This window comes from Lithobates pipiens, unplaced genomic scaffold (genome assembly GCF_037356315.1).
Source record: "Lithobates pipiens isolate NorthernLeopardFrog02 unplaced genomic scaffold, aLitPip1_a1.2 Scaffold_11, whole genome shotgun sequence".
NCBI classification, from domain to species: domain Eukaryota; kingdom Metazoa; phylum Chordata; class Amphibia; order Anura; family Ranidae; genus Lithobates; species Lithobates pipiens.
Window position 1 is genome coordinate 2,519,293 of NW_027507696.1, and position 15,636 is coordinate 2,534,928.

The window sequence follows — 15,636 nt, forward strand, 5'->3', positions numbered from 1 at the left end:
TTGTACACACGGTCGGAGATTCCGTCGGAATGTGTCCGATCGGAGCGTTTTGTCGGATAATCCGACTGTGTGTGGTCTGCATCGGACTGTTTCCATCGGAATATCCGTCGGACCAAATTTTCCAACTTGCCGGAAATATTTTCCGACAAAATGCTCCGATCGGACATACTCCGATCATGTGTAGAGAATTCCGATCGGACAAAGTGCCACGCATGCTCAGATCAAATTCCTACACCAAAGCTATTGGCTACTAGCCTGAACGTAGTCCTATCGTAACGTAATAACGTCATCACGTTCTGAACGATCGGATTTTCCGACAACTTCGTCCGACCGTGTGTATGCAACACCAGTTTCGGACAAAATCTGTCGGACAAAATCTGACAGATTTGGTTGTCGGAATCTCCGACCGTGTGTACAAGGGCTTAGAGAGGCTTAAAGCACACATGGAATTGCAGATATCTCTTGTACATGAGTTATATAAAGTGACTTGACCTTTGCCGGCCTTTTAGATTCCCAGAACCACCATGAAGCTCATCAACTGACAAAAAGAGCCGCTGTCGGGGTTAGACACCTGGAACTTCTGGTAGTCGTCGGCCATGATGTCTATCAGTTTCATCAGGAGGACACAGAGAGATATATCCTTACCAACCTAAACATTGTATGTACATAGAGCAACTCACCCCTTACCAACCTAAACATTGTATGTACATAGAGCAACTCACCCCTTACCAACCTAAACATTGTATGCACATAGAGCAACTCACCCCTTACCAACCTAAACATTGTATGTACATAGAGCAACACACCCCTTACCAACCTAAACATTGTATGTACATAGAGCAACTCACCCCTTACCAACCTAAACATTGTATGTACATAGAGCAACTCACCCCTTACCAACCTAAACATTGTATGTATATAGAGCAACTCACCCCTTACCAACCTAAACATTGTATGTACATAGAGCAACTCACCCCTTACCAACCTAAACATTGTATGTATATAGAGCAACTCACCCCTTACCAACCTAAACATTGTATGTACATAGAGCAACTCACCCCTTACCAACCTAAACATTGTATGTACATAGAGCAAATCACCCCTTACCAACCTAAACATTGTATGTACATAGAGCAACTCACCCCTTACCAACCTAAACAGCCAATGAGCTCTGGGCATGTTTTTTTTTTTTTTTTTTTTTTTATTAAAGCGGTTGTAAACCCTTACAAACCACTTTGACCTACAGGTAAGCCTAGATTAAGGCTTACCTGTAGGTCCAAGCAATATCTCCTAAACCTATATGGTTTAGGAGATATTTGCCCGAAAACGGGCACCGCTGTCTACGGCGCATGCGCCGTAGACAGCGGCGCGCAGGCGCACTGAGCGCGGCATTCTCAGCGACGGAGCTGCCGCGCGTGTCGGCTCCCGTGCGCATGTGCGGGAGTGACGTCATCGCGGCTTCGCCGAATGACAGCGGCGGAACTGCGAGACCCACCAACAAGATGGACGCTCCGGACTACAGGGGACAGCGGTGACATCACTGGCTCCTGTGTCAGGTAAGTGACACATAATGGACTACTATGTGATGTGATGCGATGCATAGTAGTCCATTATGCTTTGCCTTTGCAGGGAATGAAAGAGGAAGTAAACTCATCAGGGTTTACTTCCTCTTTAACCAGTTCTGCAGAAATGACATCTGGAATTTGATAGACTTCCTATAAAGCCTCTGAATGTTTTCAATAACTTAAAGCAAAGGAGCTTTATTGAAAGAAACACATAATGGTTTAGTATATTTTTTTCCCTGCTTTATCCAAAGCAGGGGCGGACTGACAACTCATGGGGCCCCCGGGCAATAGGAGATCATGGGGCCCCCATTCAATCAGAGATTAGGGGGCCACACAGTATACACAAACACACACACACAGAGTATACAATCACACAGTACACACAGACATGTTTCTATTGGCTGAGAAGGTACTGGAGAGGTGGGGCAGCTATAATCTTGGGATTTTTAGACCAAAAGGATGTCGGTAAGGGACATTTCAAAGACAGATGTAAAAAAAAGCACAATTTTTTTACATACTGTTCCTGGTTTTACTGAGACTGGCAACCCTGATGGGGGCCCCCTAGTGGCATGGGGCCCTCAGGCAGTGCCCGAGTAGCCCAATGGTCAGTCCGCCCCTGATCCAAAGTAAGGCCCCTTTCACACGAATGATCCGTTCAGGTCCGCCTGTCAGTTTTTCAGGCGGACCTGAACGGATGCTCCATAGAGCTCTATGGAGCGTCGGATGTCAGTGGTGACATGTCTGCTGACATCCAACCCGCTCCAATCCGAAAAAGTGTGACGGAGGAAAAAGCTATTTTTCCATCCGTCATCGGATCGGGTGACGACGGACACTGCGGTCCGTCGTCATCCGATCTCCCATAGGGGAGAGCGGCGCTGTGACAGGTCCGTCCCTGCGCAGTGTGCAGAGACAGACCTGTCAGCTTCCTGCTCCGGCGATCCCCACTGAGCAAGCGGATATCCACGGGGCGGATCAGCACTGATCCGCCCCGTGTGGAAGGACCCTAAAAGCAATAGAAAAAAAATTGGTAGAGAGCTAGGCTTTTAATGCTTTCTTAAAACAATGGCAGTTGTTTGTAGAGCGCAATAGCTCAAGCTGAATGACACTTATTGCGGTGTCTAACTAACAAAGGGGATAGATATTTTTTATTTTTTATATAAGTTGTATCACCATTTATAAGGCGAGAAAGAAAGAAATGAATTTACCATACATTAAAAGAGAAAAATTATTTTGTTTATTAAATGCAGTTTTTTTTTTAATAATGGTAATCAAAATGACACACAAACCACAATGATTAGTTTATAACTTAAAAATTCATGTCTAATCATTCTACTTGGTTGAAGTTATATTGGCTGGTTCGAAAGTGTCCCAACATGTTTCGCCTTTGCAAAGGCTTCTTCAGGGGAGCCAGTATTCAACACCAAGTGGTTTTCGACAATATACACTATAAACATAACAGAAGAAAATGACAAAACTGTAAAAATGGAACTGAAAGTATGATGCAGCCGGAAACCCCCCACATAGATAACAAACACCAATTTGGTAAGGGGTGAGTTGCTCTATGTACATACAATGTTTACAGTTTTGTCATTTTCTTCTGTTATGTTTTTAGTGTATATTGTCGAAACCTCTTGGTGTTGAATACTCGCTCCCCTGAAGAAGCCTTTGCAAAGGCGAAACATGTTGGGACACTTTCGAACCAGCCAATATAACTTCAACCAAGTAGAATGATTAGACATTAATTTTTAAGTTATAAACTAATCATTGTGGTTTGTGTGTCATTTTGATTAGCATTTTTTTTTTTTTTTAAACTGCATTTAATAAACAAAATAATTTTTCTCTTTTAATGTATGGTAAATTCATTTCTTTCTTTCTCGCCTTATAAACGGCGATAAAACTTATATATAAAAAAAATAATAATAATATCTATCCCCCTTTGTTAGTTGGGCACCGCAATAATCCCTCCTTCTCTACCTCCATTTTTCCAAATTACCAATTGGGATGAGGTGCCTCAGAATATTTGATTTCCCCGCCTGACCTTCCTCTCTCTTCTTGCTCATATATATATATATATATATATATATATATATATATATATATATATATATATATATATACTGATGGGAATATTATTTCTTAATTAAATGAATTCTTGACCTCCCTAGCGGTGATCCCGAGTCTGGCTCGGGTTGCAATTTCAGTACGACGAGCGGTAACCCCCGAGCCAGACTCGGGATCGCATCGCTGGATACAGGGAGGGTTACTTACCTTGTCCCCTGGATCCAGCGATGTCCCCCCGCTGTGTGTGTGAGCCGTCCTCCGCTCGATTCACACAGTGCCCGAGTGCCGCCGAGCTCCGTTCCCTGCGACGTCACGACGCACGGGGACGGAGATCGGCGCCAAATTCAAAAAAGTAAAAATAAACAAAACACACACAGCACTGTAATCTTACAGATTACAGTACTGTATAAAAACATTACACACCCCCTTTGTCCCTAGTGGTCTGTGCAATGCCCTGCATGCACTTTTATATTATAAATACTGTTTTTTTTTCTACCTGGAATTTGGAGATTGTCCATAGCAACCAAAAACTGTCCCTTTATGTCAAAAGTGATTTTAGACCAACTAGAAAACAGCGATAATAAATTAGAATCACTTGCAGAATTGAGCGATAGCGATTTGTGGGGGAGATCCGTCATCAAACACTAAATCTAATGACAGCGACAATTCTGCAAATGAGCAAATTTCAGTGTTTTGGGATTTCATTACATTATTGAATAATTTTTATTATTATTTATTATATTATAAACTTTACCATACCGGGGATGTCTGCTAGACTCTGGTTTGAACAGATTTAAGAGAGTTATTCCTAAGAATCGCAGACCTACAATATAAAACGCCAAATTTCCATGCAAAATAATTGTACCGCCTTCAGCACCTAAAATCAGAAATAATCATCCCGCCAGGGAGGTTAAAGAAACCCAGTAAGTCAATAAACTAACATTAAACTTGGCCATTTTCTATTGTAGGGGGCAGAGCTGCTGAGAGACGTCTCCCTCGGAGCTGCGATTCGCGTTCACCTGGTCAAGATGATCGTTCTCACCGAGCCACAGGTGATGGTTTCGTCATAGAGGGACACTGTAGCTGGCATGGGGGGAAAATCTATGTAACATGTCTGTCAGTCACCGCCAGTGACATCACCACTTATTTTGAGTCTATTTTGAATTCGATAATATTTTACACTATTATTTTTCTTGATTTATCCAACACCGCTGGGAGTTAGCACCTTTGTAGTGTGTTTATAGTTTGTCACTGTGCACTTTATACCAATTTAGAACTCTGGTTTATGGTATTTATTGATATTTATTTTTATATGGCTATTATCAATAATACTAGGTAATATATGATCTAAGTAGACATTTCCTGTTTTTGATTTGGTGTATTGGAATAGTTGCACTTTGCTAATGAGCACTTGGTACGAGGGCCAGTGCTACCACTAGGCAAACTAGGCAGCCGCCTAGGGCGCACTTCTGCCTAGGGGGCGCCCAGCTGCTGGTTTCCCTATGAGTTTGCATGCTCTGCAGGTTGCAGCATTTAACTAACTCAGTCCAACCGGTAGTGTAACGAGCCGTCGTAGCTATACGTCGGCTCCTTTAAGTGGGATTGCAGTCGTGCGTGCGCTCCGCTGGAAGTGTGCACCCGCTGCACTCTGGGGGTGCTGATGCTCGTGGCCAACTGTCCAGGGCCGGTGCTACCACTAGGCAAACTAGGCAGCCGCCTAGGGCACACTGCTGCCTAGGGGCACCCAGCTGCTGGTTTCCCTCCATGTTTGCATGCTCTGCAGGCTGCAGCATGTAACTAACTCAGTCCGACCGGTAGTGTAACGAGCCGTCGTAGCTATACGTCGGCTCCTTTAAGTGGGATAGCAGTCGCGCGTGCGCTCCGCTGGAAGTGTGCACCCGCTGCACTCTGGGGGTGCTGATGCTCGTGACCAACTGTCCAGGGCCGGTGCTACCACTAGGCAAACTAGGCAGCCGCCTAGGTCACACTGCTGCCTAGGGGCACCCAGCTGCTGGTTTCCCTCCATGTTTGCATGCTCTGCAGGCTGCAGCATGTAACTAACTCAGTCCGACCGGTAGTGTAATAAGAGGTGCAGCAGAGCCCTGGAGCCAGTGCTAGAGGAAGCAGAGCCGATGCTTCCTGTATAGAAGTGCCATCTGTCAGATGGGCAGGGCAAAGAGGGTGGAGTCAAGGGTGGAGTCAATAGGGCGGCAAAATGAGATTTCGCGTAGGGCCGGTTCACAATGCAGGCGATGCGAGGCGACACCGACTTGCCTCGCCGCGACCTGCCGCGACCTCAGCGGCAACTTGCAGATGACTTCTGTATAGAAGTCAATGCAAGTCGCCCCGAGGTCGCCCGAAAGTAGTACAGGAACCTTTTTTCTGAGTCGGAGCGACTCGAGTCGCTCCTCTCAGAACGGTTCCATTGTACAGAACGGGGGCGACTTGTCAGATCGAGGCGAGGCAAGTCGTGTCGCCTCGCATCGCCCGCTGTGTGAACCGGCTCTTAGGGTGTCAAAAATCCTTGCACTAGCCCTGCTTGGTACTTTCTTACACGGGAAATTGTATTTCATTCAAATATAGATAGACATACATAGCTTATCACTTGAAGTATTATACGCACAAGTTGCCTCTGGTGGGCGTTTATTTACTTTAATATTTCTTTATCTCGTTCTTTTCGTATAAGTGGTACTATATTATATATATATTAGATCTTAATACTATTATATTCTCTTGAATTCAAGCATGCACAACACTGTTTGGTGCTAGCACCTCTGTAGTTGCTTTTGCAGATTGTTATTGTGCACTTTTATTATATTCATTTATTTTTTTGCCACTTATTTATGGTAATTTCATTCATCTTTATTTAATAACATCAGGCCATATACAACCATCTAGAGCGTATTGTATACTCAAATATTGTATGTTTTTGAACCATTTGTGCTCTATTCTGTATATGAACTAGACAGAGTAGTAGGTTAGACAGTCCTCTTTTTTTTTTTTTTTTTTTTTTATAATCGAATTAGAATAGCGCGACATCAATTTACTTCATAGACATCACCACTTCGCCTCTTCACTTCTTTCAATCAAAGAACACCTTGTGCTAGGGTTGCCACCTGTCCAGGATTCACCCGGACAGTTCGGGTTTGAAATCATGTGTCCAGGTTTTCGGACTGTCTGAAAACCCGGACACATTATTTAGACTGGACTATGGCTTCCCAGCAGGGTTGCTGGCTGCAGTTGTTGCAGCTGAGAGTGTCTGTTACACCCTCTTTCACACTGCCCAAAGCCAGCACTAACAAACTATACCCTCCCCCCCCCCCAAACACATACAGGTGGGAGAGGAGAAAGGGCCTGATCTGCATCTCTTCCCCTCATCCCTACCCCTCTGTGTCTGCCCACACTCCAATCCCTGGCTCTGTGCCTCAGAAAAGGAAAGTGGGGGCCGGAAATTTGAAGCCTCAGATCCATCTGAATGAGAGGTGCTGACTTCCAAGGGGTGAGTGAGCTCACCATCCATCCCTATTTCTGACTGAAGTCTCCCCCCTTGCCCCTCCTGCCTCTGAGTGAGTACACTAAGGCAAATCAGGGTTCTCAGAGTATCCCTTACTAGTGATGGACGAACTTCCGACGGGACGTTTCGCGAACGCGAAATGCGAACGGACCCAAACGTTCGCGAAACCGACCGTTCGCCGCGGGCCCCATTGACTTCAATGGGAGGCGAACTTTGCAAACCTTCATGTCGAATTTGCGGCCACGTGGTAATTATTAGGGGGTAAAACGTAGTCCCACCATCTGGACAATGACATAATACATGTATGAGGTGAATTTGGGATCGATAACTACAAGCATTTTTATTTTATTTGGGAAATTGTTCTAACAATTCAGGACTATGGAGCTAATGAAGGCAATGGAGGAGAGGGAAGGTCAGGGACCAGGGTAGGCAAAGAAGAGGGTGCAGGAGATGATCACCAGCAGCGTGACATACCGGAATGACACATGCACCGTGATAGAGGCATCTGACAGCAGCACCGTAATACAGAGCACTGACAGCAGCACCGTGACATACAGCGCTGACAGCAGCACCGTGACATACAGCGCTGACAGCAGCACCGTGACATACAGCGCTGACAGCAGCACCGTGACATACAGCGCTGACAGCAGCACCGTGACATACAGCGCTGACAGCAGCACCGTGACATACAGCGCTGACAGCAGCACCGTGACATACAGCGCTGACAGCAGCACCGTGACATACAGCGCTGACAGCAGCACCGTGACATACAGCGCTGACAGCAGCACCGTGACATACAGCGCTGACAGCAGCACCGTGACATACAGCGCTGACAGCAGCACCGTGACATACAGCGCTGTCAGCAGCACCGTGACATACAGCACTGACAGCAGCACCGTAAGCAGCCCCAGGAGGAAGTCAGCACAGCACAGGGATGGTGTGATCCCCTCATAATAAGAACCCCCAGGAGGAAGTCAGCACAGCACAGGGATAGTGTGATCCCTTCATAATAAGAACCCCCAGGAGGAAGTCAGCACAGCACAGGGATATCATAAGCAGCCCCAGTAGAAATATGACACCGCTCAACCTCTTCAAAGAGGAGGGTAGGGGCATATAGTACGGTGTGCTTTTTTGGGTCAAGGAAGTGAGCCAAATGAATTAAGAAGGTCTGTGTGCTTGATTAAAAAAATAGTTTATAGACATATACATGGTCTACTGGTCACATGTGTTGAATTCCTCCGAGATCCATGCCTCATTCATTTTTAGAAATGTGAGGTAGTTAACACTGTGGTGAGCTAGGCGAGTACGCTTATCGGTCACAATCCCCCCTGCTGCGCTGAACGTCCTTTCGGACAGGACACTGGATGAGGGGCAAGCCAACAGTTCGATTGCAAATTGGGCAAGCTCTGGCCAGAGGTCAAGCCTGCCCACCCAGTAGTCTAGGGGTTCATCACTCCTCAGAGCGTCCACATCGGCCGTTAACCCAATGTAGTCGGACACCTGACGGTCTAGGCGTTCCCTGATGCTGGATCCGGATGACACCTGTCGATGGGTCGGCTGAAAGAATGACCTCATATCCGAAGTCACCAACACATCTTCAAACCGGCCTCTTCTTGCAGGCGCTGTTGGATTGGTACCCGCAAATCCTTCTCTGGGAGTGGGAATTGCTCCTCTGCCAGCGCACGCAAAAGCAGAATGCAGCATTTCTCGAAGCAAGGCCTGGAAGTGCTGCATTCTGACAGCCCTCTGCGACGGCGGTAACATTTCCGCCATTTTGTGTTTGTACCGGGGGTCTAAGTACGTTGCCACCCAGTACTGGTCCTTGACCCTCATGCTTTTTATACGGGGGTCCCTATTAAAACACTGGAGCATGAAGGCCCCCATTTGCACTAAAGTGGAAGCGGTGTGGTGGCCTGGCTCCTGCTCATCATCCAGGATAATGTCGTCCTCTTCATTCTCCTCTCCCCATCCTCGCACAACAGGGATCCCAGAAAGGTTTAAAGCATGCTCTTCTTGCTCCTGCTCATCCGCCCCGGCACCATCCTCCTCTGACTCCTCATCAGACTCCTGTTGTTGACTTGTCTCAGATAGAGTAGCCCCCCCTGGGAATTCATCCAGCATTGCGACTTCCTCATCTTCCCGCTCCTGCTCCTCCACAGCCTGATCAATGACACGACGCAATGCACGCTCCAGAAAGAAGGCATAAGGTACCATGTCACTGATGGCGCCATGGCTGCGACTGACCAGTTTGGTGATCTCCTCAAATGGCCGCAGAAGTCTGCATGTGTCGCGCATGAGCAGCCACTGGCGCGGTGAAAAAAAACCCAGCTCCCCAGAACCGTTTCTTTCGCAGAGTTCATACAGGTAGACGTTAACTGCACGTTTCTGCTGGAGCAGCCTATCAAGCATATAGAAGGTTGAGTTCCATCGCGTCGGGCAATCGCAAATAAGACGTCTGACCGGCAGATGGTGTCGCCGCTGAATGTCAGCAAGGCGAGCCATGGCCGTGTAAGATCTTCTGAAATGGGCCGAGATTTTCCTTGCCTGCCGCAAGATGTCCTGGACCCCAGGGTATTTGACAAGGAATCGCTGCACGACCAAGTTTAAGACGTGTGCCATGCACGGCACGTGCGTGATTTTGCCCTGTTTCAATGCGCTAAGCAGATTGGCACCGTTGTCACACACCACTTTACCAACTGTCAAATTGAGCGGTGTTAGCCACTCATCTGCCTGTGAACGCAAAGCTGAAAGGAGTGCCGGGCCAGTGTGGCTCTTTGCTTCCAGGCACAACAGACGCAGCACGGCATGGCAACGTCTCACCTGGCATGTGGAATAGGTTCTGGGGAGCTTGGGCGGTGCAGTGGAAGAGACGCTAGCAGCGGAAAAGGAGGAGGCAGCTGAGGAGGAGAGGGAGGAGGATGGAGTAGGAGGAGGAGAAGAAGAGTCAGGCCTGCATGCAATCCGTGGCGGTAAAACCAAATCTACACGGGTGCCACGGGTTACATGCTTGACGGCCGTCAGAAGGTTCACCCAGTGGGCAGTAAAACTGATATACCTTCCCTGCCCGTGTTTGCTAGACCACGTGTCTGTGGTCAGATGTATCTTGGCACCGACACTGTGTGCCAGAGATACATTCACTTGCCGCTGAACATGGCCATATAGCTCTGGGATGCCCTTCTCTGAGAAATACTTCCTTCCTGGGACCTTCCATTGTGGTGTTCCAATGGCCACAAATTTGCGAAAGGCCTCCGAGTCCACCAGTTTATATGGCAGTAGTTGGCGGGCTATGAGTTCTGACAAGCCAGCCGCCAACCGTTGGGCAAGAGGGTTATCCGGCATCATCATTTTTTTACGCTCAAACATTAGGCCCACGGAAGCCTGCCTTTTTGCAGAAAAATGTGAGCTTGGCGTGATGGAAGGTGGAGTGGAGGACAATTGTGAGGAGAGAGGAGAAGGAGAAGTAGAAGACGAGGCTGGACGGTGAGAGCCTGCAGTGTGGCTTTGTGTGTTCCGTTGCTCCCACTGGGCTCGGTGATGGCTGCTCATGTGCCTTCTTAAGGCGGTCGTCCCTAGGTGAGTATTGGGCTTACCGCGACTAACGCGTTGACTGCAAAGATTGCAGATGGCAACGCTATTGTCAGCAGCGGACACGTTAAAAAAAGCCCACACTGCGGAGCCATGTGCCGGTGTCCTGGGAGCGCCAGATGTGACCGTACATGGTCGATGACTCGCTCCTGATACATTTGCAGTCTGCTTTGTCCCTGCTGTGCAATGTAAGTCATTGCTGCTTCTCCTCCCTATCTGCTGGTCCATATCTCCCTCTGAACTCCCCTCCTCTTCCTCTCTTGTGGGCACCCACGTGACATCACTAGACACGTCATCATCAACGTCACCTTCCCCACCGCTATAAGTAGAGATCTCGGAGTAGGCAGCAACACCGGGGACCAACCTCCTCCTTGGGCTGATCTGGGTACTGGCGTCAGACTGCTGAGTAGCGCTTGTTGCTACCTCCTCTTCCTGATCCAATACCAAGAGTGGCTGCGCATCAGAAATGTCCTCTTGATATGGATCGGAAAATAATTCCAGTGACTCAAGCGGAAGGTATGTGGTGGTGGTGGTGGTGGTCGTGTTGTTGGTGGTAGTGTCTTTGGGGGTGCACATAGCAGAGAGTGAAGAAGAGGGTGCAGATCGAGAGGATGAGGAGGGTGCAGAAGAGTAAGGCTGAGCGAGCCACTCAACCAAGTCTGGTGCATCCTTTAAAGTAATTGAACGCACCTTCTGCAACTTCCCACTTTGGCTCAAGCCTGTTGCTCCTGCCCTACCCCTACCACCCCTGCGGAAGGGCCTGCCTCTTCCTCTGCATGTCATTTTTTAAATGACCCTGTGACAAAACTCTTAGTCCCTATACCGCTGAAGGACTGCTGCAGTATAGGTGAGCGGTCAGCAGTGGTGCACGTCAACCCTATCTATTGTGGACCTATAGCGGTCCTTACAGAACAGCAGACTGTACCGCACTCAAGCCTATGTACCGTAGCACCCTATACCAAGTTACCAGTCCTTATAAGAACTTTTGTGGACCAAGCAGGTTGTGTATTAGTGTTTAGCAGACTGTACGTCAGTCCCTATACCGCTGAAGGACTGCTGCAGTATAGGGCAGCGGTCAGCAGTGGTGCACGTCAACCCTATCTATTGTGGACCGATAGCGGTCCTTACAGAACAGCAGACTGTACCGCACTCAAGCCTATGTACCGTAGCACCCTATACCAAGTTACCAGTCCTTATAAGAACTTTTGTGGACCAAGCAGGTTGTGTATTAGTGTTTAGCAGACTGTACGTCAGTCCCTATACCGCTGAAGGACTGCTGCAGTATAGGGCAGCGGTCAGCAGTGGTGCACGTCAACCCTATCTATTGTGGACCGATAGCGGTCCTTACAGAACAGCAGACTGTACCGCACTCAAGCCTATGTACCGTAGCACCCTATACCAAGTTACCAGTCCTTATAAGAACTTTTGTGGACCAAGCAGGTTGTGTATTAGTGTTTAGCAGACTGTACGTCAGTCCCTATACCGCTGAAGGACTGCTGCAGTATAGGGCAGCGGTCAGCAGTGGTGCACGTCAACCCTATCTATTGTGGACCGATAGCGGTCCTTACAGAACAGCAGACTGTACCGCACTCAAGCCTATGTACCGTAGCACCCTATACCAAGTTACCAGTCCTTATAAGAACTTTTGTGGAACAAGCAGGTTGTGTGTTAGTGATTAGCAGACTGTACGTCAGTCCCTATACCGCTGAAGGACTGCTGCAGTATAGGTGAGCGGTCAGCAGTGGTGCACGTCAACCCTATCTATTGTGGACCGATAGCGGTCCTTACAGAACAGCAGACTGTACCGCACTCAAGCCTATGTACCGTAGCACCCTATACCAAGTTACCAGTCCTTATAAGAACTTTTGTGGACCAAGCAGGTTGTGTATTAGTGTTTAGCAGACTGTACGTCAGTCCCTATACCGCTGAAGGACTGCTGCAGTATAGGGCAGCGGTCAGCAGTGGTGCACGTCAACCCTATCTATTGTGGACCGATAGCGGTCCTTACAGAACAGCAGACTGTACCGCACTCAAGCCTATGTACCGTAGCACCCTATACCAAGTTACCAGTCCTTATAAGAACTTTTGTGGAACAAGCAGGTTGTGTATTAGTGTTTAGCAGACTGTACGTCAGTCCCTATACCGCTGAAGGACTGCTGCAGTATAGGTGAGCGGTCAGCAGTGGTGCACGTCAACCCTATCTATTGTGGACCGATAGCGGTCCTTACAGAACAGCAGACTGTACCGCACTCAAGCCTATGTACCGTAGCACCCTATACCAAGTTACCAGTCCTTATAAGAACTTTTGTGGAACAAGCAGGTTGTGTGTTAGTGATTAGCAGACTGTACGTCAGTCCCTATACCGCTGAAGGACTGCTGCAGTATAGGTGAGCGGTCAGCAGTGGTGCACGTCAACCCTATCTATTGTGGACCGATAGCGGTCCTTACAGAACAGCAGACTGTACCGCACTCAAGCCTATGTACCGTAGCACCCTATACCAAGTTACCAGTCCTTATAAGAACTTTTGTGGAACAAGCAGGTTGTGTATTAGTGTTTAGCAGACTGTACGTCAGTCCCTATACCGCTGAAGGACTGCTGCAGTATAGGTGAGCGGTCAGCAGTGGTGCACGTCAACCCTATCTATTGTGGACCGATAGCGGTCCTTACAGAACAGCAGACTGTACCGCACTCAAGCCTATGTACCGTAGCACCCTATACCAAGTTACCAGTCCTTATAAGAACTTTTGTGGAACAAGCAGGTTGTGTGTTAGTGATTAGCAGACTGTACGTCAGTCCCTATACCGCTGAAGGACTGCTGCAGTATAGGTGAGCGGTCAGCAGTGGTGCACGTCAACCCTATCTATTGTGGACCGATAGCGGTCCTTACAGAACAGCAGACTGTACCGCACTCAAGCCTATGTACCGTAGCACCCTATACCAAGTTACCAGTCCTTATAAGAACTTTTGTGGAACAAGCAGGTTGTGTATTAGTGTTTAGCAGACTGTACGTCAGTCCCTATACCGCTGAAGGACTGCTGCAGTATAGGTGAGCGGTCAGCAGTGGTGCACGTCAACCCTATCTATTGTGGACCGATAGCGGTCCTTACAGAACAGCAGACTGTACCGCACTCAAGCCTATGTACCGTAGCACCCTATACCAAGTTACCAGTCCTTATAAGAACTTTTGTGGACCAAGCAGGTTGTGTATTAGTTTTTAGCAGACTGTACGTCAGTCCCTATACCGCTGAAGGACTGCTGCAGTATAGGTGAGCGGTCAGCAGTGGTGCACGTCAACCCTATCTATTGTGGACCGATAGCGGTCCTTACAGAACAGCAGACTGTACCGCACTCAAGCCTATGTACCGTAGCACCCTATACCAAGTTACCAGTCCTTATAAGAACTTTTGTGGAACAAGCAGGTTGTGTATTAGTGTTTAGCAGACTGTACGTCAGTCCCTATACCGCTGAAGGACTGCTGCAGTATAGGTGAGCGGTCAGCAGTGGTGCACGTCAACCCTATCTATTGTGGACCGATAGCGGTCCTTACAGAACAGCAGACTGTACCGCACTCAAGCCTATGTACCGTAGCACCCTATACCAAGTTACCAGTCCTTATAAGAACTTTTGTGGACCAAGCAGGTTGTGTATTAGTTTTTAGCAGACTGTACGTCAGTCCCTATACCGCTGAAGGACTGCTGCAGTATAGGGCAGCGGTCAGCAGTGGTGCACGTCAACCCTATCTATTGTGGACCGATAGCGGTCCTTACAGAACAGCAGACTGTACCGCACTCAAGCCTATGTACCGTAGCACCCTATACCAAGTTACCAGTCCTTATAAGAACTTTTGTGGAACAAGCAGGTTGTGTGTTAGTGATTAGCAGACTGTACGTCAGTCCCTATACCGCTGAAGGACTGCTGCAGTATAGGGCAGCGGTCAGCAGTGGTGCACGTCAACCCTATCTATTGTGGACCGATAGCGGTCCTTACAGAACAGCAGACTGTACCGCACTCAAGCCTATGTACCGTAGCACCCTATACCAAGTTACCAGTCCTTATAAGAACTTTTGTGGAACAAGTGAGTTGTGAATGTTTAGCAGACTGCAGCAGAAGGGCAGCAGTCAAGTATAATATCCTTTCTATATTTGGAAGAAAGAATATTATACATGTACAAGCCTATTACTGTACCACTGATACCAGTCCTGAAAAGAACCTTTGTGGAACTAATAATAACAGCAAGTCTTTAAAATTACCCTCACTGCCTGACAACACTGCTTCCTTCCTGTCCCTATACAAATTGGCAAAAAAAGAGAACGATTAGTGGTTACTGGAACAGCTCTTTTGTGGACCTTGATAGTAACAGCTAATGATGATGATGATGATGATGATGATGAAAGACTAATCTGGCTGTCCCTGTAGCATACACCGTCCTTTCCCTTTCTCTAAACTAACAAAAGACACTCAGGCTGCTGCAAGAATCAGCAGCACAGCAAACCTATCAACACCTAACACCTATACCAGTCCTGAAAAGAACTTTTGTGTACCAAATAGCTAGTGGTTTATCTCTCCCTACTCCACACAGGAACCTGTCCCTATCTTAACAGAAGAAAGAATGTAAAATGGCCACCGGATCGGGTGTATTTATAGGTTAGGGGGAATGTACAAGTGTCCATGTGCTGTCATGTCTCAATTGGCTGTCCTGTATCACATGATAAACGTGTCACCAAAGGTTAAAGTTCTTGTATACATTAAACACGTAAGTCCGCCGCGGCGAACGACGGAAAAAGGCGTTCGAACGTGCGGACCGCGAATGTCGGAAATTCGCCGCGAAACGACCGCCGGGCGAACCGTTCGGCCATCACTATCCCTTACATCAGAGTTACCCTTTACAGCAGAGGCCACAGTGTTTCCCT

General features: G+C 47.8%; 1 protein-coding gene across 2 annotated transcripts in view; it reads left to right on the plus strand.

Moving 5' to 3' along the window:
- The window catches only part of ADAMTS13 (ADAM metallopeptidase with thrombospondin type 1 motif 13), a 103,932-nt gene that overhangs the window by 13,581 nt on the left and 74,715 nt on the right, over nucleotides 1-15,636 (plus strand). For both annotated transcript variants that reach the window (XM_077468142.1, XM_077468151.1), the window contains exons 5-6: nucleotides 510-658; nucleotides 4,595-4,678. In XM_077468142.1, the coding sequence (XP_077324268.1) occupies nucleotides 510-658; nucleotides 4,595-4,678 (233 nt within the window). The remainder of the gene's footprint in view (nucleotides 1-509; nucleotides 659-4,594; nucleotides 4,679-15,636) is intronic.